At 40.3% G+C, this 26767-nt stretch overlaps 1 protein-coding gene across 2 annotated transcripts in view; it reads right to left on the bottom strand.

Annotated features, from left to right (window-relative positions):
- The window catches only part of MNAT1 (MNAT1 component of CDK activating kinase), a 126408-nt gene that overhangs the window by 15217 nt on the left and 84424 nt on the right, over nt 1-26767 (bottom strand). The window contains exons 7-8 of one of the 2 annotated variants that reach the window (XM_061998035.1): nt 25137-25258; nt 20812-20953 (exon numbers count right to left, since the gene is read on the bottom strand). In XM_061998035.1, the coding sequence (XP_061854019.1) occupies nt 20827-20953; nt 25137-25258 (249 nt within the window). In that variant the 3' untranslated portion in view covers nt 20812-20826. Of the gene's footprint in view, nt 1-20811; nt 20954-25136; nt 25259-26767 lie in introns of those variants that run through there. The other variant, XM_061998036.1, reaches the window with a different exon arrangement.

The raw sequence follows: 26767 nt of genomic DNA, 5'->3' as shown, positions 1-26767 counted from the left end.
GCCAAGGAAGGTCTCAGTAGTCTTGTGGAAGGTTATTTTGCACCTCTAGACATGGAGGTTCTTTGTGTTTAAATATAGTATATTTTATCATTCACAGTTGTCAGCAGTGGAATTTGTCATCTAAGCAGTAAAAGATGCTGTTGAAGAAACAGGAGGGATTGGTTAGAAAGTAAAAATTCCTTTGGCCGTGACAACTCATCTCATTGCCCATTTTGAGAGCAAGGGATCAAGCCACCCATTGCAAATTACTGCCTGAGAGTCAGAAAAATCAATAGTAGGTAGGAAAGCCTACTTGCCAAGGCCTCAGCCACTGCCAGCAGATTATTAATGCATCTGTCTGCATTCTTTAATGTTTCCTAAGAAGCAACTACGTTAACTGAAAAGGTGTGATGTGTCACCAGCCTTTCTCTTCTCTCCTCTTCATTTTCTCTCTATATTAAAATCTTGGCTACCAAAGAAAACAATCACGTTTCACCTCATCTTTTCCCAGCTTTTCCGAAGTCCAGTTCCTGCTCTATAGCAATATATACAGTCTAAGTACTATTCCTGACAAGCTGTTTGACAAGCCTAAGTTGCACATCTATTTTACCCCCAGAGCTCTGGAGCTGGTAGGGCTTAGATGGGAAATGGAGGCCAATTAAAATAAACACAGACAATATCAATGAATTCTTCAGAAACACACAAGACAAGCAAAATGAAACACTACTGGCTTTTGCCCACAATTAGAATTCAGCCCATCTCACAGGCTGAAGGCTCTGGCTGAGGTCCAGAGAGACACTTAAGCACATGTCTTATTTTAAGCATGTGAGTAGCCTCATTGATTTTTCACTCATGCCAGTAAGAATATTCAATGCGCTTAAAGTTAAGCACATTGTTAAGTGCCTTCCTGGATCAAGGCCAGGCTATTTAGCCCTTGCAAGAGTTAGTCTGCAGAAAAATTACCCTTGTTTTAACTCCTTGAGACTTTCTTTGAGATAAAAGTTTTATGGTGTATGGAAATATTTCATTCATGGAGTATCATACAAGCAACGTCTGCTTCACAGCAACCTTCAGGGAACAAGTGTTCATCCCTTCCCACATCTTCTAAAGCAGTAACTGGAAGAATTCACAAGACTTACAATTATTTTTTTTCATTGGTGTTTATGTAAGGCAATCAGTGGTCTTACTGATTTGGAAACCAAAACCAGTGCCATAGTGAAAAGCTGACAGACATCATAAAACTAACAGTAATTTGGCAATATCCCATTCCAGTTCCAAGTCCTAAACAGCAGCTCTGAAAAAACAAGCTGTTGACTGAAATGAGTCATCACAACAAGTACATGTTCAAGTCCATTTTCCCTCTTCATTTTACATCAAAATGAACACAAAAAAAAGAGGAAAGACCTGTTAGTGGTTCCTCAAGATGATATTACCACATCAAAGGACTTCCTAAGACCTAAGGTACAACAAACACTGTCCCTTTTGCTACAAACAATTGGCTGAATTATCTCCTTGGCATTACCCAAGTTCAGTATTGTACCTTGGGTAAGAACTTGACAAAGGCTTTCTCCACCCCAGTCATCTCTCTCCAGGAGCAGAAAAGCGAGTGCATGGGAGCCTAACTATGTCAGTGAGAGCAGCAGGACAATATAAGAATTTGCTCCTATTTCACAAGCAAATCAAGCTTTTCATTTCAGTAGCTATTTCTTCCTAAAATGCTTAAACTCAGTGAAGGCATGCAAACAACAGGGCAATAGATGAACAGAAAACCAATTTAAATCAGGTTGACTTACAGTTGTTATTACTTGTTATGCCTCACCCCAGTGAAACTCCACTGATCTCCCAAGCCTGAGGTGACTCAAGGCTCTGTATCTAAGACACCACTTTAGAAACCAGCAGATCATCCTCAGGGATAACCTCTTAGAGCTCTGCAAAAAGTGATTAAGAAGATAAAGGCAGCCTTCTGGCAAACTTTTTAGTTTAGAAGTCCTCAATTTGAAAGAAATAATCTCTCTTCTTTTCATATCTAGAGTTATTCTACACACCTGGATGCTGAGATTATTCACCGACATTTTCCTATCCTGTTATGCAAAATCAGAGCAGATGGACATAAGGCCGTAGAGAAGCACTAAGGGTGGAAGGTGCATTTGGACACCATTCAGTCCCATCCCCCTGCTCAAAGGAAGGTCAGATCAAGCAGGTTGAACATTCAGGGCCGTGATGAGTCAAGTTTTGAATATCTCCAAGGAGGAAGACTTCACAAACTCTCTGGACAACCTGTTCCAGTGTTTGATCTTTCTCACAGTTCCAAACTCTCTGGACAACCTGTTCCAGTGTTTGATCTTTCTCACAGTAAACACGTTTTAGTGGAACTCCCTGTACTTCATTTTGTGCCCACTACCTCTTATCCTCTCACTGGGCACCACTGAGAAGAGTCTGCCTCTGTACCCTTTACTGCTTGCCCTCCATCAAGTATTTACACACATTGACAAGATCCTTCCAGATTAAACAGCTCCAGTTCCCTCACTCTCACCTCACACAACAGATACCTTAAGCCCTTACTCACTCCAGTATGTCTATGCCTCTTGCAGTGAGGAACCCAGGAATGGACCACTCCCGATGCATCTCACTGCTGCTGAGCAGATAAGGATCACCTCCCTCAACCTTCTGGTAACACTCTGCCTCATGCAGCCTGGAAGGCTGGTGGCCTCCTTTCCCACAAGGACACATTGCTGGCTCACAGTCATCCTGGTGTGCTCCAAAGCCTCTGTGCAAAGCTGCTCTCCAACTGGTCAGTCTCCAGCCTGTACTGGTGCTTGGAGTTATTCCTCCCCAGGTGCAGGACTTAGACGTTTCTCTTTGCTGAGCTTCACGAGATTGCTGTCATATCATTTCTCCAGTCTGTCAAGGTCCCTTTGAAGGGCAGCATGACCATCTGGTGCACGTGCTGCTCCTCTGAACTTTGTATCGCCTGCAAATTTGCTGAGGGTGCACTCTTTCCTATCAGCCAGGCAGCAATGAAGAGGCTAAGCAGCACTGGTCCTAACAGTGACCCCCAGGGTACATCACTAAGTCTTGTCCTTCTGTAAAAATCCACAACATATAATCAGTATGTTAATGTCTTGTGCATTGGTTTAACTTGTTCTCACTTTTAGATTAAGATAGTTAACTAAGCCTAGTATTTTAATACATGCAAGAAACAAGTGTTTCTGAACTGTATCTGCTGGTTCAACTCATTCTTAGAGGTGAGCTTCCTTTAGGAACAGTTTTTAAAAATCATTTACTACTTGAGAGGAAAACACAGACTTTTCTTTTTGAACTGCATTAGTATGTAACTAACTCAAATGGTGAACTTGATTAAGAAATCATTTCTGTGGACAAAACTGCACCATTACTTGAAGAAATAAGCTAAATATGAGCCAGCAATGTGCCCTCGTGGCCAAGAAGGCCAATGGCATCCTGGGATGCACCAAGAAGAGTGTGGGCAGCAGGTCAAGGGACGTTCTGCTCCCCCTCTACTCTGCCCTGGTGAGGCCTCATCTGGAGTCCCATGTCCAGTTCTGGGCTCCTCAGCTCAAGAGGGACAGAGAACTGCTGGAGAGAGTCCAGCACAGTGTCACCAAGATGATCAGGGGACTGGAGCATCTTTCATATGAGGAAAGGCTGCGGGAACTGGGGCTGTTTAGCCTGGAGAAGAGGAGATTGAGGGGGGATCTTATTAACATGTATAAATATCTAAAGGGTGGGTGTCAGGAGGCTGGGACATCCCTTTTTTCTATAGTAGCTAGCAACAGGACAAGGGGTAATGGGATGAAGCTGCAACACAAAAAGTTCCACTTAAACATAAGAAAAAACTATTTCACTGTGAGGGTGAGAGAGCCCTGGCACAGGCTGCCCAGAGGGGTTGTGGAGGCTCCTTCCTTGGAGGTCTGTCTTCAAGACCTGCCTGTACATGTTCCTATGCAACCTGATCTAGGTGAACCTGCTTCTGCAGGGAGTGTACACTGGATGATCTCTAAAGGTCCCTTCCAACCCCTACCATTCTATGATTCTATGATTCTAATAAGAGCAACAAGAAAGCTGTATTCCAGAACTGGGATTACAGCCAGTTTATGATGGAAAAACATTGAATGTTTATGGCACAATTACAATGTTACAGGACTTGCTGCCAGAATTACAAAAATTATTCTTAAAATTATGCCCTAAATAGAATGTTGTTTAGCTAAACTGACAGCACATTCCAAGAAATGTGAAAAAACAAACTTTGCACTATTCCAAATCTAAATTATGCATACTAAGGGCTTGTTTTAATAAAACCACATTTGGTGGCTGAATGAAGCTTCTCAAAAAATTATTTTGAAGATAATGAATGCCTGATGTCCAAAAGAGATGAAATTTCATCACTGACTCATGTAAACTAACTTCAAATTTAACCCAACGCAACTGTGATCAATATTGTGTTAATCTGAATATATCTGAGTTTTAAGGCAACAATATCAGATGCAAGGACGAGTAAAAAGTTGGCCTCCATGAACAAAATTATGTTCTTTGCCACTCAAAGGTCTGGAACAGTTACACTGACAGGGAGAAGCTACAAGAATGAAAAGTTTCGGTAGTACTGCCACATTTAGCAAGAGTGTCAAGTGCAAGATAAATAAAGTAGGTAGTGTGTTCCTGTTACATGTTTTTTCTTTTAAAAGATGTCATTCTTCACTTTTAGGAACTTTGGGGCATAGACCGTTCCTCCACACACCTCTCAATCCCTGTGATGTGTCTGGTATGATGGACTTGTATTACACATTCCTGGGCACATTTGTAAAGCAAAAACCAGCAATAAAAAGCAAAAAAACTAACCACATAAAATATAAACACTGTCAGAGTTACCAACAGACTCTTGAAACAGCAGTAAGTAGACACAAAACTGCCAGCAGTAGACAGTCTACAAAAGAAAGGATGTTGGAAACAGACTCTGCCTTCACTGTGGGGAAAAAAAAGCTGAAGACAGGCTTGTGATTTCTCTTGTTTTTTCCCCAAAAAAATGCTAATCACCTCGAAGACTTAATTAGTGGCAACAATCCTCAGTCTTGATAACTTAAAGGGCTCATTCAGTCAAAAAGAAACCCATCCAGTGGACAGAAACCTAACATTTACCAGTCAGGCAGGTCTACTTAGCCTGTAAAAACTAACTCCTACAACAGTTTTGTCTTTGTTCTGCTGCAACATGTGACTACCTGTAGTAGTTACCAGAGAGAGGGAATGCAGTCTGGTAACCGAGACTCATTATAGATGAACTTTAATATATCATAGAGACACAGATCCTTTTAATCCTAGTACATCTCCTGTTGGGCATATTAAATGTTTGTATAAAGGTGTGGATGCACAAATGTGTGTGCATGCATGGCCCATCACTGCACGGCCCATCACTGTGCTCTGTCATGCATCACGATCTCAGAAGAAGGTGATAGTGAACTAAAAGTTGGCCACATCGATCCCTCTTCATTATTTATTTTACTGGTCATTTCTTGGCAATAATACTTACCATGAATTGCATTGGAAAACCCCACTAACTAGTAAAAAACACTCAGCTGAGGGAGGAAAAAGTATCAGAATGGAGAAAAAGTTTTATTCCTCGAAACAATAACCCCTACTCACGGCAGCCTTGCTGGCTCCTTCACCACTGACAGGAAACTTCTTTGAAAAAGAATCATGTGGTGCTAGAATACACAACTGCAGAGCTTAATGTATGAGACAGCCTATAGTCCTGACCAGGGATTAACAAAGAAAGTGAAAAGCCCAGTCTTCTCCTCTGCCTTCCCTTACTAAAGGCTTAGCATCTGCCAGAAGCCTGTTGAATTTGACAGGGCATTATACCAACATGAAGTCAAAGCAGCAGAACGGCTAAAACTGGCAGAAAAATAAAAAGCCCAGCACTTCATTGTTTCAGAGAGACTCCTGAAAGTTTGTCCCTTCACAAAAACAGGTAGAAAATCCTAGCACTGAAGGGCAACGAAATTATGAGGTCTGAGAATCCCAAAACAAAGATGCAACTGACCTGGTTGATTTGATTATTTTATTCCTGAGGTTTAAATAATTAAAAAGTAAAAACAAAGCACAGAAAACATCTACTGGAAAGCCACTGTGTCCATATTGTCCTTTAGGCATGTTTCCACCCCCACCTCTGAAAAGTCATCTGGCATTGACATAATTGGGAGGAAGAATTTTCTCCCCTGGCGAACTCAATTAACTTCACTGCGTTTGTAGCATCTGTTGGAGCTGAATCTGCTATCTCCTTCATGTCTGACACAAGCTTCTACACCTACTTGACAGATCAAACGAGTTTTAAAGAAAATTGCTGTACTTTAAAGGGAAGTTCCATGGCTAAGTCAAGTCAAAAAAAGCTGCAAGACAAGAGGCGATTGTTACATTAGTATGTGATACACTCCCCTAAAATATTAAAACACAGTGTACCTTAGGACTGAAGTTTAACTTTTCATGCAATTTGCTATTTCCTGAAGAAACTCCTTTAGTCTTCATTCACCACAAACATCTGTAGAAAATTAAAGGTTATTTTCCTGCTTTGAGCTCTTGAACTGCTTAATTTCTCATACTATGAAGATATAAAAACTCCTTGCTATAACCAGACATTTAAGAAACAACATGGGCTACTGATCTAAAACATAGCCATAAACACGTATATGAATGTTTGTGAGTAAGCATGGACTAAATATTATAAGCAACATAAGACTACATAAAATACTAGTGCTCTGTGCAACACCACAGAATGCCACATCATTAGATTACGTGCCATGTCACTCTTTGGTATCACCAAACCAAGTACCAGACCTCATCACAATTTACAGTCATTATAATTCAAATCCAATTTCATTTCCCTACAGCCCTGATTTAATGTTCACATTTGTTTTAGGTCAATGCATAAACCTCCTAACTAACGGTGTACTATGGCTCTTCAGTTCAAACGTAAATGGATACAGAGCAGCACAGTGAGTAAATGCAGGTTTAAGGAAAAACTTCCCTATTGAAACACATTTCCTTGTAATCGATCGTTAAAAGCAATTGGACCAGTATTCCAGCTCTCCCAGATGGCAGACAGGAACTGGGAGCACTCACTGGATGCACAATCGGGGAACAACGTCAGGGTCTCCGTGGATCTATAACTCTTAGGTTTTAAATCTCTGGGCAGCTTGGAAGAGCATATCACAAAGGAAAACCAGTCACTTCTATTTGGGCACAGATCTATTAAAAAGCTATATACCCATCAAAGGCTCTCTGCCATTCTGGTAAGCGAATGGGTTTGGTGAAATAAAGTCACTAACAAAATGAAGCCAAATTCACAGCGAGTCGCTAACAATTTGCAGTGAGTTTGCAAAGCGCAGTGTGTCACATCTGACAGGTTGCTGATGTGATTTAAGGGAAGAGAGCAAAGGACCATATTGATTTCTCCCGTCAGTAGGACAAGCACTCTAGTAAGTTGACTTTAAAGCAAGCTACATAGAAGTATTGTATCATCTGCCCCACTAGTGCTAAGGAGGCTTTCAAAGACTTAGATATCATTGGCACATAAATCTACACGATGGGCCGATGCAATGTCCTTCCTGACTGAGAACTTTGTGTACTACTGAGGTTCTATCAGCACACCATGGAATAGGAAAAATCCCTACCGAAGCAAAGCTCACTCTTGTCAGATCACCCCTGTACTACCAACACATGCTGGAGCACATACACAAGTCCAAGCTGCCATAGAAGTCATTTCAAATGTAGTTTCCACACAGAGATTTCACCACAGGGGCAGCTTTACACAATTTCTCTGCAACTCTTTGTGAGAGTTAAAGTCATATCAATGCAAATTCCTCACTTCTTGTACAAAAAGTACATTCCATTTTTTTTAAGAAAAAAAAAAGATCTGGTAAGATCTCCACAGGAATGCCACAGATCTTCTTCCTGAGCTAGATATCTTTTTGCATCAGAGTTATTATTCTTTAATCCCACTAGAGTGCAAAAGCTTCCACTATATGCTCTGTCCACTTAATGCACTGCTGCTGAATATATTGCACACCAACCAATGGATTTATTTAACCAACACTGGTCTCAAATTTCTTCAGTCCAAGAACTAACACATCCCTCAATGACTCATCTCAATGAAAAGGAAAGATTAAACTCACCTCTAAGTTTGTAACAATAACAGGCTGTATTTCTTTTTCTTAAAAGTACAACATTCAAATTAGTTTCATAGGAGCTACATCAAACAATATTTAAGCACAACTTACACTGATAGACCTCAAGAACTGTAAATGAGGATTCATCACACATTGAGGTATTTCCCCTACAGGAATCTCATTTTATCTCAGTGATACTCAACAACTTTCATCTGCAAATTAAAAGAAAATATAAAAGTGACTCACAGCTGTTTAAAAAAAAAATCTGAGAGGGATGGGAAAACTGATAAATTATTCAGGCTAATCTGGGTCATTCATTCATACAGACTTCTTCCAAATAGAGATAGTCTAATAGAAAAGGTCGCAGAGCTAGGAGCAATGAACACAGGTCACACAAGACACAGCATAACATAAACTTACACTAGAAACAAAGATAATGGTGGCTGACTTAGAAAACATGAGCTCTGGTTGCTTCTGTAGAGAAGGAGGTGGATACACACACAAAGTAATAATAAAAGCAGGGCCATGGGGAATAAAACATAAAAAATAAGGATTCACATAGGGACTGAAGTAAAACTCCAAAGGTATTTTGGTGCTTAACTGCCTTAGAGGATTTTCATAGAATCACAGAATGGTAGGGGTTGGAAGGGACCTTTAGAGATCATCCAGTCCAACCCCCCTGCAGAAGCAGGTTCACCTAGATCAGGTCGCATAGGAACATGTCCAGGAGGGTCTTGAAGACCTCCAAGGAAGGAGCCTCCACAACCCCTCTGGGCAGCCTGTGCCAGGGCTCCCTCACCTCAACAGTGAAATAGTTTTTTCTTATATTTAATTGGAACTTTTTGTGTTCCAGCTTCATCCCATTACCCCTTGTCCTGTTGCTAGCTACTATAGAAAAAAGGGATGTCCCAACCTCCTGACACCCACCCTTTAGATATTTATAAATGTTAGTAAGATCACCCGTCAGTCTCCTCTTCTCTAGACTAGAAATATTTTAATCTATTTGATTTAACAAGGTCTACAGAGGAATCTGCAATAGGATCAGATTTGATCCATCTCTGCATGGTCGGTCTCTGTGCACACACTGCCCCATGCACCAATATCACCTTTCACACCAATGCCGTGTTTCCAACACTCTTCCTTCTCCAGGCTGATTATCCCAAGCTAGGATGTGTTTTTAGCCAATTCAGAATCCACAGTTCATTAAAACTAGACAGACAGACTCTTCATTCAATTAGTCGCTCTAGAAAATGTTATCTTTGTCTATTCAATATTCAACATGGTTTTCTCTAGTAGGTTCTCCAGGCATTAGCTTCTCACTTAGCTTCACCTGTAGTTGCTAAAACAATCAATGCCTTGACATGCCTAAAGAGACATCTAATAACACAACAGTAATAAAAACAAGGAGTTATTACATTGTAAATGTAAAGGGATATAAAGTGATATGTGCTTATAAACACGTGCACAAACATGTGTATCAATAAAACCATTCCAGGAGAAACGACAGCTTTTCTGGGTGCACACAGCACACTCTCAAAGCAGTTACTCTCGATACCCTGAGTCCTGCTCTCTTTTTGGAAAAATTAATGGTACCACTGCAGTGTCTTCATCATTTTCAAGAAAGTATAGAGGGTTTGGGAGTTCTCATTCACTCCTACATTTAACCCTAAAACGGCCCAGCTACTCTTCTGGGAGCATCCAAATCTTTTACTTAGAGGAAAAGCAAAAATTTTTAAAAGAGCTCATTAAGAGAAAACATAATCAATGAGTTTGTGTGGGTTGGAGATAAAGAGGGAAGAAGGAAGGTAAAAGAAATCAAGAAGCAGATAATGCTTATTTACATGTCACTTTCCTATTACTTCAACAAATTTTGCTAAATTTAGCATGTCTGTCAAATCTTTTTTGTTCAATTTGATTTGTTTTTCTTTACATCAGTAAAGCCTCTCCTTTATTTGTATTTCTTGCTTTTCATATTTGTTTTTGCTTTCTTAAGGAAACTGGCAGCTGAAATGCTGTTCTAAAAACAAGTCACAAACATTTAGCAATGTTGCCATTTCAAACACCAGACTCAGCTGAAACTGTCCTGTGGCAAGACGGTGCTGTTTCAGCTGTTGGAGCCCTCAGAAAGGGCAAAAAAATGCTGAATAAAACTAAAATATAAGTCATGAGTCAACAAAAACTCTGGGATTTGTTGCAAATAACCATCCTTCAAAGCAGCCTAAAACAGAGGATGAACTATTCTTTGAAAACACCAATAGTCTGTATTATCACCTCGACGCAACCATTCCAGCTTATGCGGTCTCTCTGCTGTAAGCAGCAAGTACTTCCCAGAGATTAACGCTGGTATTTCAAACCAGATACTCACATTTTTGCAGATAATGAACCAAACCACCAATGGGGGGAGAAAAACAAAATAAGGAAAGGACAGGTTAATGTCATACATTTAAGAAATATGATCTTATTCAGTTTCCCAAACTCAACAGCAGTGGGGAAACCAGCTCCCTCTCAAGAGTCCTGCTGCACTTTGCCACCCATCAAGCAGGGCTGTTGGGCAGACTTAAGAAATATTGCTACTATCCAGCCTACAAGGACAGAAGAGAGAGAGACTACTTTGTTTTCAACAGAAGTTACTCCTCCATGCTCTTTGGTTATATCTATACATTTTTTATACATTCCTCTGCAGAGGGTCCCAGAGTCTGTCTAGTGGACTAATGCCAGCAGTACCAATACATGGAACTCTCTTCTGCTGTTGGGCAGCTGCTGACACCGACATTCAACTCCATTACTGCTCCACTACTCCCATGGAAACAAGAGGTGCAGGCATGAAAAGGACTCATACATAAGCACTGAAATCTCATATATTTGCTAGTCCCATTCACAAAGCATTTTTTCTAAGGGCATAAAAATAGCATTAAAAGAAAATACATTTATTTTCTCATCTTAAATTCCCAGGGAAGACAGCCTATAAAACCTGCTGCCACAGTACATATGGGCAGCTGATCTTCACAGATAGTTCCAGACAGTTTTTCAGCATTTCTGTTTTGAAAGACAGGAAAGTCAACCAGCAGCCAACAGCTCCCAGTAAAGTCAAATACCTACTAGCTGAGCCAAGCTATTACCCTGAGGAACAGCCTGCAGCACCAGCACACTGCTTCACTGCTCTGGCTGTCGTACAGGTAGCCACATCACTTTGCTCCATTTGCAAACATCCTGTGGCCACGTCAAGCACACACTACTCAGTTAAAAGAAAGTGCCTGTGAGCACAGACAGTTCATCCACTGTTTTGCAAAAGAAAGTAGTATCCACACACACTGCCCAAGGGCAGGAACATTAAAGACACTTCTGTAGACCTAATTCTGTTCCCACTGAAGCTGCTACAAGTCCCCACTGCCAAGACTGGGAGCAGAACTGGACCTATGTTGAGCTTTTTTTTATCTTTAAACCCACCACCCTCAGCACCCAAGTAAGTTTAATGGGAACTTCTCAGACTGACTTTTTGACTTCAGAATCAAAAAAGTCAGGGAACATGTGAACCTCCCACAGCTTTTAGGAGAAGGTGGCAAAGGAGTCTGGTGGAAAATGGTAGAGACTGATTGCACTGAGATACCATTGCTGTCATCTCCAGGGTCCGTACCACCTATGTCAGTATGTTCCTTATGAGGAAAGGCCGCAGGACCCTGGGCCATTTAGTCTGGAGAAGACTACTGAGGGGACATCTCATTAATATTTATAAGTATCTAAATGGTGGGTGTCAGGAGGTTGGAACACCCCTTTTTCTATTGTATCTAGTGACAGAACAAGGGGCAATGGGATGAAGCTGAAACACAAAAAGTTCCATTTAAACATCAGATAAGATTATTTCACTGTGAGGGTGAGGGAGCCCTGGCACAGGCTGCCCAGGGAGGGTGTGAAGGCTCCTTCCTTAGAGGTCTTCAAGACCTGTCTGGACACGTTCCTGTGCCACCTCATCTAGGTGTACCTGCTTTGGCAGGAGCATTGGACTGGATGATCTTTAAAAGTCCCCTCCAACCCCTACCATTCTATGATTCTACTGATTGCTCAGATGTTTGTAGAACTGGACAACACCAGTTTAATATGTTCTTCTGATAGCCCATGCTTTTCCAAGCACATTTAAGGCTTGGATAAATTGAGTGAATAAAACAGACTTTAACAAATCTGTAGATCACTTCCATGTGAGTAAGAACAAGAGAGAAGTTTCATAAAAACAGTAACTTCAGTGACTGCTCTTACACAAAAGCTAAAACATCAAGAAGGAGGATCCTGTGACCTGGACTGCTCAAGGCAGAGCACTACTTATTCACAGCAAACTATTGAAAGCAGACTCCCCAGTTGTACTCACATCTTCCCAACAACGCCATCCTACATCACGGAATAAGGTGGAGGGAGGCAAGAAATTTCAGATTGTTTGCAGACTGTATCTGTGGGACTTTTCATTCCAAAATTAACTGTGTGCTGATGAGAGTCTGGAACAGCAGAGCCTTTATGCTTTTAAGTTTTAGAGATGACCTCAGAGTGCAGATCTCCTCTCATTTCTGGAATACTTCTTGACAATTAACAAAATCAATGACTGTAGAGCAAGAAGTCTGCCCAATCCATCAGAGACTAAATGTGAAAAGAGGAGAAGGAGAGAGGGAACCTTTTAATGACAGGAAGGGGAGAAGAGGTGTAGAATTTTTTTGGCTTTATTCATGTGCATTTCCTCGTGAATTCTGGAAGAGAGTCAGGAAATAAAGACAGCAGCCAGAACTCACCTTCTGCATCTTTTTAAGGGAGAATTAGACAAATGCAGCAGTAGCAAAGAAAGAAAACACACAAGTAATCTTCTCTATGCAAAGCAGATGCTACTCCAGCAGAGACAGCTGGCATAAAACCAGGGTAAGGGGGTGTTTGGGAAATTCTCTAAGTACTAAAAACACAAGTATGCTGATATCTGCATTTTTTCCAAAAGTTCATGGGAAAAGTAAAGTATAGGTTGATGCTCCTGAGAACAGAAGAATTAGTAAGATTTCAGGGTTTAGGGTAAAGAACAAAGACAGAGAAATTGTCTGTTATGTTCAATCTCAAATAATTGTCAACAGATTCCAGAGAAGAGTGTCTGCACTGGAGCTAGGAGTACAGCACCTTTTCTGTCTTTCCAGAAATGATCACCTGACTTTTTGAAATGAGGGAGCAGAAGGTCTCAGAGACTGTCTAGTGGACTAATGTCAGCAGTACCAAGTCATGGGAACCTCCCCTTTCTATAGGGTTCACACTCTTCTCTCTCCTCATCACAGCTATATTTATTGCAACTATCCAGCCTACAAGGACAGAAGAGGCAAGACTACTTTGTTTTCAACAGAAGTTACTCCTCCATGCTCTGTGGTTATTTCTATATATTTTTTACATATTCCTCTGCAGAGTAACAGTGGAGACCAAATGCACAACCACCACCTGGTAGTAGCTGGGCAAAGACAATATGCTCACCTGAAGCAGCATCTTAGAAGAAACACCACCTCTACATCAAGATAGCAGACAACTGCAAAAGAATTTATCCCTGCAACAAATCTGAATTGATGGGTCAGTATAAACAGTGACTAAAACAGAGGTGGCTGGTTTTTAGGTAGAAATATTTAAAATACAGAAAAACACAACCATTTTCAGTACAAAAATAACCAAGCACGTACTGAGTGTTTTACATCAGCTTAAATAATAAATCTAACCTGCTAATATTTTCAACACTATATTTTGTTCTCATACACTTTTGAATTGCTCTAACACTATTTTTAAACAAATCCTTTCACTGAAGAAAACATCAACACATCAAAACTACTTGTTAAACTAATGAATTTTGTCTTTGCAAAGCAATTATTTGAAGTACTAAAAAGGCTTCCACGGCACCCTCCACTTCCAGATGACAACTATTGGCAATAGTTGGATTTAAAACAAACAAACTGAAAACCCCAAATCAGCAGCATTTGACTCAAGGAAAAATAGGAAATACTTTCAAGCAGAAGAACTGAAAACCTTATTCTTACTGAAAGAAAAAACTACGTACGCACACCTGCTGTTCTATCAATCTACACCGGAAACCATTTCACTGCTGCATCATAAGAAGAAAAGTGCTTATTAAAACATTAATCACAGTCCATTATATTCTGACTCCATGCCAGAAGTTCCCATTACATCACTGAAAATATCTATTAACCAAAACCTGATTCTGACAAGTTACAGAAGTGTAGTGTTTAGGATTTAGTAATGTAAAAGTCAGTTTTAGAAGAACAGTTACACAATTGATTTTGCAGTGGCAAGCAAGTATAATTAATTGTTTTTGTGACATTTATTACTGCAATGGGGTTGATTTAACTGGTGTTTCTACTGTAAAATTATTCAAAAATTATTTCAAACTTCATCTACTTTTATTAAACACATTTATTGTGAAGGTATTTAATACCTAGGGCTGGCTAAACAATTTTAAAATGTGCCAGGTATACTAGTACATGTAAAATTGTATTGACTTGTGTAAATATGGGCCTTGTTTAGAACTATGTCTCACAGGAAATTATGCCAAATGAAAACCATCTCCCCTTCTCCTCTCCCACTGAAAAGGATTTATGTTTTTACATTTAATACCAGTTAGGAAAAGAAACAAAAATATGGTGGTGTTACCTTCAAGCCTGAGCAATAGTTCATCTGTGAAGTCCAATTATGCTTAAACCTCCATTTTGTATCAGAAATCTGGCCTAACTCAAATGCTTCTATTTGGAAAAGAGAGAAGTGAACAACCCAGTTCTTTCTGGAAGCCTGGCTCTACACGGCTTGTTTACCTGGAGCAGTTTTCAAGCAATTCTTACTTACCAAGGTTTTAAAAGCAAAGCCATGAAAATCAGTTCCTAAATGTGTGTATATAGTCTCCAGTCACCCAACTTAATTGCAGGTACTTTTCTCAAGGCCCTTTGAGCAGCCCCACTTTAAAAAAAAAGGAAACACAGAAAACACAAAGCTATAAAGCATGATAGGAAACACACCACATCCCTAACCCAAGGGAGAAAAAAAGGGTGTATTTTTAAACAATGCTGAATTAATCACCTCTGTAGCTGTACATTTAGCACCATCAACCTTCACGAGACCGCTGTCCCTTCAGGGGTCAGTCCTCCCTTTCTCAGCTCAAGTGCGTGCTGTCACATGCTCTGCATGTGGAAAGGGACAGGTTTTACTTGCCTCACCATGAGGTGAATTCACTGATCATAACCCCATCCTGCAAATTATGGCATTTAAGAGACTCATGTTCTTAGTGTTCAGGATGAATAAAAGAGCTCCAGAAGACACAACAAGCTAAGCACAGCCGTGCTTTTTTGAGTTTTGTTTGTAAAAGTTTTCGGTTCCTCTCTCACCCCCTTGACTCACCATACACGAGTGTTTAACTACAAAAGACTCCTGAGTTAATAATATTTTTTCTGTCCTTGGATGTTTTCCAATTTCCAAGATCCAAAGAGCTTCAGTTTTCCTCTCTTTTCTTTTAGCAGTGCCATGACACCAGAACTAACGCACTCTGGCTTCCTACTGCTTGGTCTTATGGGTGCATACAAGCTCTGACTGAAGCTTCTCTCAGGCAGTTAGGACATCTATGGGGTATCTTACTTCATGCAGCTTCTCTGGTGGATATGAAGCGCTTACCAAACAGTCTTTTTGTCTGCCAAGGTACTTTTAGGGTCCCACTCCATTTCCAACCATTCCTTTCCATGCTGCAGCTAGGGTCTCAGTTACCCTGAAAATCTCTGGTACTCCGTGAAGTGTGACTGCAATCAGTGAACATAAACACAAGCTTCTGGAAAGGAAGGAGCTACAGACTCCAGCTCTTATAGGTGAGACCTGGATGATTATTTCTTAAAAAAAAAAAAAAAAAAAAGTAAACTAGGAAAAACAAAGAAGAGAACACATGTGATCAGGTGCCATTAACTCTAAAGAATGTTTTCCAGTTCCAGTTTTCCAAAAAGCTCCACCAATATGATCCAATTTGGGTGATCATTAGGGTCACTATCAGAATATAAAAACAGAGACCACTGGCCCAGCTCATAAAATCTCACCCTCCATTACATCAAGAATGAGAGCAGTTACACAGGATCAAATTTATGAACAGAATTACTGACTTTAGCAAAAGTCATACTCCTCCAGGAAGAGATCCCTCACTCCAATCACTTGGCACTCTTCAGAGAAGATTTCAACATTGTTGACTTCTAATCACTGTGAGAAACACCACTCAATAATAAAACTGCAGCAAAGCTATCTCAAGGCAGTTAAAGAATCACTAGCAACTCTTTGAAAGACTGCATCAAGCTTCAAGCAAGACACTCCCGTGCTTCCCTCTGCTATTTCAGGAAAGTTGGAATTCACCTTTTTAGCCATTCGATACACAATTTTATTCAGAAGGCTGCTTCACATCTATGTTTATCAGTGTCTGAGTCAAAAAGATGTACCATTTCTGGCTTTATTTTTCTCCTTAGGAGTCTGTTTTGCTGTCTGTCCCACTCAGTCTAAATATTTTAATTATATACAACTCCTCCTTCTTGAAACTATGGTGTTGAAGGGTCTAGAAAGCCTCTCTTTCCTCATCTTTTCAGACTTCCTTTCTGCATTTTTATTACAATGGATACCTACAAATGCCTTAAAAAGTGTTTTTACATTCAAAACAGCACAGTCCTCATCTTTCTACTTCAACTATATCTAAGACTAAATCGATATAAATAATTTAAGAGATGAGTCCATTCAAACAGAACCTTCGTAAAGCTTTGATAAAATCTTTGCCTAGACTGTCTCTGCGCAACTCTTTGTCATGACATCTCTCTGTTGCTCCTTACAGTCAAGTACAGAGCACGAGTGATGCTCAGATGTTGATCAAGAGAAGAATCTCTTTCTCTCAGCAGTGGTCCTCAATAAGCTCCCATACTCTCCATGACCAGTACACAGACTTTGCTCCTCATTGTTAAGGTGTTCCTGCCTCTGTAGTCTTACACTGGGCTTAAAGAAAGCATCTGGGGCCTCTGTCCCTAAAAGAATTACATAAACTGAGGACACTGAGCCCCTTTTGTTGCTGAAGTGAGAGATAAGCAGGAAAGATCACTCCTGCATGTGCAAAGCATATTGTTTTTCTTGTGGCAACTACACAATTCCCAACACAATTATACATGTGGCTGAGGAGTCAGAGAAAGGCTGAAAGGGCAGAATGAAGTGCAGGAGAAGCAAGGAAGGAAAAAAAGAAGAAAAAGCACTGAGCACAAAACCTACTAAGCCTCAAACTTAGCACATAACTTCAGAGAAGCAACTGAAGATCTAAAGCTTCTACAAAAATACCTTTTTCTAAGCTGATGAAGGATGGCTGAAGAATAAAGTCTGTGAGCATATGGTCATAGGAGAACCAAACACCAATAGTGACATCAATGCAGAGGAAGGGAAGGATGAAAGAAAAGAAAGGCTTTCAATAACAGATAACAACTATTACAGATGATCAGATATTTGTAAGTGGCTGGTAGTAACAAGGCTTTCACTTGCTGAGACACAAAGAGTGCAGAAAATGTGGAATTTGGCCTACACAACTGCTGATGTCTCCTGCCATGTTATAATCCATCAGCAGAGACTTTGCCTGATGCTTTTTCAGTTACGTACTTAGCAGCATGGCCTCTACACCTGCAGAGACAATTCAGGGTTTGCCTCCCACCAGTTTTTAATCAGAAAGCCAGTATCATCATCCTAATTTTGTGAAGCAATTTTAAATATTTACTGCTTAATCCTGTAGTACAACTTGCCAGACAGGCTCTGATTTTCTCTTTTGTTCACGTTCTATGTATTTTAACAAACGCATGATTTAGTATCCTGCAAGTCCACACTACAAAAAGACTATTCTGGAATAAATGGTATAATTACATTTCCTACAGTGACCTTGTAATCTCTTGAGTATTTATTCTAGACTAAACAGCCTTACTCAGCTGCCCTGTGTCTGATTGTCGATGAAAGAAGGTTGTTTGACAACTGCTTCGAGCAGAAACATATTTTTTCCATGATTGCATGAAAAAGTAAAAAAACATCACCAGAGGAGTATTGTGAGTGCAGAGACTCATGTTAGATCCATGAGTTAATTTTGAAGCCAAATGCCAACAAAAACAATTACTACGGACATTCTGCTGTCATGGCCAGCTTTTGAGGTTAATTTAGTGGTACATACACGACTACAGCCAACTTTACATACAAGAAACGACACGGTGTATGCAGGCTTCCTGCTTTGTTTCTTTATATATTTTCCATATTCTCTGCTTTTATAACCCTCCTGAGACTTTTTACAGTTACAGAACCCACACTATACCCACAGGTGGGCGGGCAGGAAGCAAAACTCTCCATTTCATAAGCAGTCCACTTTTAATATATTCAATTGCTAATGGCCTTGACAGAAGAGCTCCATGCAAAACACCATATACTACAGGGTGTCATTTGAAATGTTCATAGGCCTTCTTGCCAGAAAGATGATTTCTTAAACAGTAAGATTTTGGACTTACTAGAGGCTGTGCTTGTTTCCTCAGCTTCCATTCAGTTGGAAAAATTGGTGCTAATCTACCTCCTCTATATTAAATCTACATCCTTCCAAAACCCTATGATGAAACATGTCAGATTTCTGCAGTACCTTAAAGCGATACAGAACGGTTTCTACATCAAATCAAATTATGATGGCTTACACAGTTCTGTTCCCTTGTTCCATTCTCTCTGGAAAAAGGCAGCACACTGGGTCGTAATAGTGTACCCACATAGTACTTCTATTGCCATTCGTAGGGTTTTATTCAATTATTTGTGATAAAGTGAATAAAAAAACGCTTCCCTTTAAAAGGCTGTATGCAAATGTACCAGTGTCTTTAAAGCAATAAATCACTTCTTACATGCCAGTTCTCACTGATCCAAGTGTCTGATTCAAAGTGTGTTGGAGTCAACAGAAATCTTTTTGCTGAGGATCAGGTCCTGAAACAAGAGACACTGGGAAATTGACTATAGGCATTGGCAGCCAAGAGAATTCCTGCAAGGAGTGAAGCCTTCTTACATGCTCTCCAAAACTAGACAAGCTTTCCTTGCTCTTACTCAATCTTTTGACTCTCACTACTGAGCCTATTGAGAAACTATATTCTATTCAAAGGAGCAGAATGAATTCAGTGTTCAAAATCAATGGGCCAAGGCAGATCAAGTGAGACCTTCATTTGTAGCTTTTCTCCTTTTCCAAGATTCAAGAAATATCTGCAGACCTCAACGACAAAGACAGCAGATGTGAAAAATTACCTGCTACAATATTTAATGCCCCGTGGTCCTGTCACCCATTCAAAATCAATTCTCATTTATTTCACTGTCTTGAACCCAACGCAGAGACATTGACAGGGTTTCACCAAAAACTAATCCTGCCAAAGACCATATAAACTATGGTTTAAGAACAGTTTGGAGAGCATCCTTACTATTGCCTCACTTAAAAAATCACTATGACTGACAGCAAAGAACTTACACGAGTCATTTCTAGATTAAGTGCCAGAACTCTACATGTGTTTCAAATTACACCACAAAACTGTACAAAAAAGAAATATGCAGAAATTTTCCACTTGAAATGAAGGTTAAAAATTAAATGCTAACAAAGCTTTAGCAGACCAGAAATCCAGCTTCTGCGTCTTAATTAAAAATTTAAAACGACTGACCCGTCCTACACTAAGGAAAATGTGAAGGGACCAATGCAGTTGTTTGTCACAAAAAGCACAGGGTCTGCAAACACGTTTGTTGTATGTGTAGATTTCCACAGCACTCTGATTTTGCCCCAGTTACTCAACTCTTAAAATGACATCTTGCTTAGATTTAGCTTTTAAATTCTCAAAGCATATTACCTGTCCTCATAGAACCATGTTCATGTAACTTTAGTTTTGCACTATGTTTAAATAAAATACTAATTTACTGGAGTTCTGCTAATAATGTGGCTATATATGAAAACAAGTTGATAGATCGAAATCACGTTTTTCCCTAAAAAGTCACATTTTTCCCTAAAGAAAACCAACGATTTTTTTGGAGCAAGTTAGTATTTTATATGCATGTGTATGTGTTCATCATGTATCTCTCCAGAACAAGTTATGTGGCAAACACAATTTTATGTTAAGCACCCCAGGTTATACTTGGTTACAAGGTCAGCATAAAAAAACTTCTCTGGTAAAAGAATGGATTTTTAAGTGGAGTGTAAAGACAACTTTTTAATCTTACTTTTGAATTATCTCTGTTTTGCAAGAATAGGACTGGTGCTGTGCTAAGAAACAATCCACTTTGGATTCCAAGAGACTGTTTCTAAACTTTAAGACACGAAGCTCACACATCTTTACCCAAAATGTTAATCACATAAACAGATTCTCAACCTATAGTCAGTTTTTAAGTCGCTTGTGTATGGCTCTTCCACAGCTGTAAATACTTGGTGCGAGACTGCTGTGTGGCTGCTCTTGTTAGCCATACATACTTACAATTAATGCCAAGAACATCTTTACATTTTTCAGGCCCTCAAACAAACACCATGTTGACCCTCAAGGGCTTTTTGGTTTGGGTTTTGACTTTTTATTTTGTTGGAGTTTTTTGTTTTAATCAGAACTACATAACAAACATACATTTTTAAAACAACAAACTAATTTCTATCCTCATCCTGTTTTGGTCTTTCACTTCTTGGCATGTCAGAGTTTGTTATAGTTTTCATTCCTTTTGTTTTGCAGGAATTAAAATCCAGACCTCCAACACAAACGTCACGTGCTCGGCTGAAATATAAGGAGGGGGGAAAAAAAGAACAATCAAAAACTAGACAGGCCATTTCTGTCCCTCTTATAAAATCCTGAAGTAACGGCAGTGAGTGTCCAAGCATCCAGGCACCCATGAACTCACTCTCAACCATGCATCTCCTCTCCCTAAAAGCTACAGCAGTTCACACAGCCTTGCAATGACTTTGACAGTTTAACAGATTGAACTGATCTGAACCAAAAGGTGACAGTCTCCACTTTGGTCAAACTACATCAACCTAACTTTCTAGTGATGGTAGAAGTGCCAGTAGGGCCTTTGATAAGACAGAGGTCTCCAAATGCAACTCCCACCAGCAGGTTGCCTCCAGTTCCACCCAGAAACCAACTATCTCCCAATGAACGTCACTGAACAGTAACAGAGCAGTGACCAGGTCACACAGACCCGGGACTATTAGTCATTATAGAGGGACAGGCAAGCTACAGAGCCTGTCTCCAGTATGGGTACTTTACAACAATCCAAAACCCCTCTCTTCCCCAAGGATTGCACCACAGGTTTGGGAGATGCTCTCACACACATCATCTCCTTTTCTTCAAGTCATACTTCCATTTGACAGCTGAGACAGGCAGGAACTGGTCCTCACAGCCTGAACACACAAAATGACCTTCGTCACCCAGCTCAAATAATCACCAACTTGGCATGTTCAGTGAGGTCATCAGCCACTGAGACATCCTGGCATTTACCCCACAGACATGCAAGTCAGATGAACCTCTATCAGAGGCTGGCTCTGAGAAAGCTTCACTCCTCATACCATCAGGTCAATACTGTCTACAAGTTAGTGCAATACACGTTGTTCCCAAAAAGAAATATAATTCAGGAAAATTACCTGTATTTCATTAATCCAAGAACATCTTCCATTAAAAAAAAAGCTTGGGAAGGGGTGACTGAGGGACACAAATCCCTACACATTACACCCATCATTTGTGCTGGAAAAAAAATGTTTCTTCATTGTCCTCAGACTTCTCCCCCTCTACTCTGCCCTGGTGAGGCTTCATCTGGAGTCCTGTGTCCAGTTCTGGGCTCCTCAGCTCAAGAGGGACAGGGAAGTGCTGGAGAGAGTCCAGCGCAGGGCCACCAAGATGATCAGAGATATGGAACATCTTTCATATGAGGAAAGGCTGCGGGAACTGGGGCTGTTTAGTCTGGAGAAAAGAAGACTGAGGGGGGGATCTTATTAACATTTATAAATATCTAAAGGGTGGGTGTCAGGAGGCTGGGACATCCCTTTTTTCTATAGTAGCTAGTAAGAGGACAAGGGGTAATGGGATGAAGCTGGAACACAAAAAGTTCCACTTAAACATAAGAAAAAAATATTTTACTGAGAAGGTGAGAGAGCCCTGGCACAGGCTGCCCAGAGGGGATGTGGAGTCTCCTTCCTTGGAGGTCTTCAAGACCCACCTGGACATGTTTCTATGCCACCTGATCTAGGTGAACCTGCTTCTGCAGGGGGGTTGGACTAGATGATCTCTAAAGGTCCCTTCCAACCCCTACCATTCTATGATTCCAACACAACAACAAAAAAAAATGCACCCTACGGAAGTTAATGCTTCTCTGCAGTTCACAGAAAAGAGAAAAATGAAAATACCAAGAGAAATTGAAAACAAATTTCTAAAAACAGTTTGAACATAAACTTCATTTTTTTGCAAAACAGGCAAAAACCTTCCAGAAGAGCAGTTGGAGGCTGCAGAACCTGCACACAAAATCTTTTGTAAAGCCTAAATGAGCAAATAGTACAAATAATCTTAAAAAAAATATATATATATATAAAAAAGATCCCTAAACAATGTTCTAAATGATCCCTTAAGGATTCAATGACTTTCTTGCTCTTTGCTAGAAAGCTTCGTGCCAGCTCCTTCACTACAGCAATTTACTAAGGAAGTAAAACTGATGCTGAAACTGAAAGTGAGCAGGTAAGAAGCAAACATTCAAAAAGTCCATTCTGAGTGTTTTGAAGATAATAAACTGTAACTTTAAGGAAAAGAAAAAAGTCGGTAAATTATGCTAACAGAAGTGAATTCAAAGTCTCCAGATTGGCAATGTCTTTGTAATAATTCTGGCTCCAAAAACTCACATGGTAACAGCCTGCACATTTGAGGGAACTATTTAGCAGAAATAAATATCCAGGCTGCAAAATTATTAAACAGAACAGAAAAAAGATGGAGAAACAACAACAAAACCAGATTTAATCTGTCCTTACATGAGTGCAAATGAAGAGGAAACTGAAAACCTTGAGTGGGAGTGGATAATGCTGTGCCCAGCTCTTGTGCCTCATCCAGGCAGCTATATGCAGCTGCCTGAAAAAAACCAAAGCAGGCACATTAGTTAAGCATTCATCATCAAGAGGAAATGCGCATGAGTTCATATAAACACAGAAACACAAATATATAAACGAGTCGCCTTGCAGGGTTTAAGGTATTTCAGACACTCTGTGGAATAGGGCTGCAGTTGTATGGCTGGGAACCCACAGCATCCATGTATTTGTTTTGGAACTGCAAACAGCCTCAGGACTCAGAAGAACTCTTCTGGTGGGCACCAGCAACCCACCCACGCACCTCCCCTCGCTACCACAGCCACCCAGCACCTCTGCTGCCCTTAACTCTTTCATCACATCCAGAGCCATGCAGCAATCCTGGCTGCTCATGCTCAAAGCAGTTATATGACACGTGTGGCCAAGTGTCCTTAAGAAGAGACTAGGAGTCTCGTTTACAAACCTTGCTCCAAATACTCTCACACGCAGAAGTTGCAACACAATTGCAGTATTGAAAGGATTTTGTTTTGCAGGGTGTTGAGTTGCCTCTGAACTGGTATCACAGACAATTAGATAGGTTGATCAGGGATCACACAGGATTCCTGCTGGACTTGGACACCAGCACTCACCTTACAGAGGCACAAGCCAAAGGAATAGGGACTGGGAGTCCTCCTGGCACAAGTCATCTTTTTTTCCCCCCCAAGCATTTTTATTTGTGATGAGGGTTAAAGCTGAGAGGGCCTCAAAGCTCCACTCAAACTGGAAGTCCCCCACAGCTGTCCTCTGTCAAAACAGGTGGTGAAGGCTGAGCCTGGATCTGCCCAAGTTTAAACTGCTAATTAATATTTGGTCTCAGAAGCTTGACATCAGATAATAAAAGTTACAGCCATCAGGAGGACATAGAAACAATAAAAATGGAGACAAACTTCATTTCCAGACAGCCTTGAATTTTCTGAAGTACCATTAGGTTGCCTATTTACTTTAAAAAACTCTTATCATTTTCTGGACGAGATACAATTTCTCCTGCGCCAGTGAACTAGATGGGATTCCTGTTTGGATTCCAGTGGTCTCTGAAACTGCATGCTAACAAGTCTCAACTTTGTGGGTTCAGTTTTCCCATGTTACACAAAGATAAACTGTTATTTTTTTAAAAACTCTTTCTTGCCTCAATCTTCCAGCCACTTTATGTGCTGGTGACCTTAAAAGTTAGGGCATGATTCAGTGGGTGACACTCACTATCCCAGTAGCTACACATTTTCAGGTGGCCTTTCAACTATTAAGACATCTGTAGAGAGCAGACACATCACTTATGGACTTCCCAGCCTCCACGACCTGAGCAAAGCAGACTCTCATATTCCCTTCCAAACATGGCTGCACACCATGGTGCCACCAATCTGCTGGACCAGCCCTGCATTGTATTTTGTGACAAAGTTAAGCTACGTGCTTCATTTCTCACAAACGCAGTTTGACTGTAGATAGCAATCGACAAGTAAATCTACCCTTTTCCATGGCAAACAGCCCAATTTTAATATTTTTACTGGCTTGCAGCTGGGTAAATTAAGCCCCAGCTTTTTATTTATTTATTTTTTAATACTGTGCAACTGAAAATGAACAGCTACTTCACTACGACTGCCAAGGACAACCTTAAAAACACTAATGCAATCCAGTCCAGCTCTCAACAGATCTATAAAGGCTCGAGGACTCAAAATTTCAGCTTATCCACCCAAACAAAATGTTGGTTGGGCAGGAAATCTAATATTTCATTAAGATCCTTTAAAAAAAGAAAGAGAGAAAGAAAAAAAAAAAAAAAAAAGACTCTTACGTGCTGGCAAACTGGAGATGCTAAGTCTCAGCCATAATGCCATGAAATGGGAATTAAAACTTGGTGTGTTACTTACCCCAGCCTTTCCAACATTTCAAGCTCTGGAACTGGTGGTCCATACGTCTCCACTTGCAGAGGCTGATACTCATACAAAGTTTCCTCTAGCTTTTGAATAGGAGCTAATGAAACATGCTGACCCTGAGGGAAAAAAAAAGGTAAAAAATTTCTAAATACACCAGGTCAAGGTTTTGCCTCTTTTTAAATACAAGTTTATAACACTAGCCTGGTCTGGACAAAGACCAGCCCATTAAGAACATACAGTTTACTATATCACTCATTTCTTCATGAAAATTTTTACTGGTATCTATATTTTGGAAGTAACATTTCATCAGCTTTAACCGTTTTTACAAGGTAGGAGAAAAAAGACACGTTTTATTGAAAGCAAGCTTACCATTAGAGAGTGCAGCTGCTTCCAGTGTCACTAGTACAATTACTATTAGGTAAAAATGATGTTTATCAGAAGTAGTATCAAACAAATCTCTCCAAGCAACACTGTTTGCTTCTGTAATCAATGACTTCCTGAAAGCCCTAATTAGAAAGGGAAGCTGCTTTCATTTCTCTCTGCAGGCTTTGTAAGCTCCCATATCTAATGGCTCTCAAGATAGACTTTTACAGTGCAATACAATTAATTCATTCAGCAAATTCCCATTGGTTTCATAACTAAAAATATAGAAAACACACAAACATGAAACTTTCATTCCAGATGGTACTTTTGCAAGCACTGCAGACCACTGAGAAACAGCTAGACTTTTTTTTTCCTCCCCCAAGTCCCTATCACTCCAAGCTCTCACAAAACAGGAGACTTGTGGCTGAAAAGGAGGGGTCAGGAGGATGTGAGATAGAGCCAAAGTTAACAGATGTTGCTGCGTGACATTCTATGCTGATTTGTTGATCTTTCACACAGTTTCAATTTTCTACTGTATTCTATGGTGCTCACAAAAATTAGCAGCAGCAGCAAAAAGACAGAGCACTATGAGCTCCTCCGAAAACAGCCTGGCTTCCCCTGTAGAAATTGAGCTTCACATCTGCAAAATGCAGGAATTTAGGAAAGTAGTAGTATTGTTTTTGTAGACATTTTGTCTGCAAAAGGAGATGGGAAGCTTTCCACGGTGTAATGCCGGGTATAATCCTGGCTCCCGCTGGTGATTACTTACTGAGCTTCACTTCCCTGGAGTCACTCACGTAAGCATCTGCTCCCTCAAGCAGAAACTAAAGGCTCCTAACATGGGACATTGGGTTAAAAATAACTAAAAGAAGACAAAAAGTCACAGTAGAAGGGGAAAGTTGTTAATTAAATTTGTGGTTGAGGACTGTGACCTTTCTGAATTTGGAGCATGGATATTTTTGTTTAGAGAGTTGCAGAAAATAGCGAAGCAAACTGAAGACGTTAAGTCCTTGAGAAGTACTATCATGGGTATCTAGGCCAATCTCTATGGAAGGATCAGTAGCTCAAGTTTTCCACTCAAGTGGCTCTATGTGTGTGATGAGAACATATTTCTGGCCTTTTTCTGCACTCCTAGAAGCCTGGTGGGGCTGCTACTGAGACAGTTAGGGTAACAGTGTCCTGAAGGTGAACCACGGTGAAGTTCTCAAGTCAGCCATGACTCACTCCAACTTTCATAGTTAGCATACTGTTATTTCGGGGCC

Source organism: Colius striatus, chromosome 6, assembly GCF_028858725.1.
Source record: "Colius striatus isolate bColStr4 chromosome 6, bColStr4.1.hap1, whole genome shotgun sequence".
Classification (NCBI taxonomy): domain Eukaryota; kingdom Metazoa; phylum Chordata; class Aves; order Coliiformes; family Coliidae; genus Colius; species Colius striatus.
Note: the sequence above shows the minus strand (reverse complement) of the source record. Positions and strands in the feature narration are given on the sequence as shown.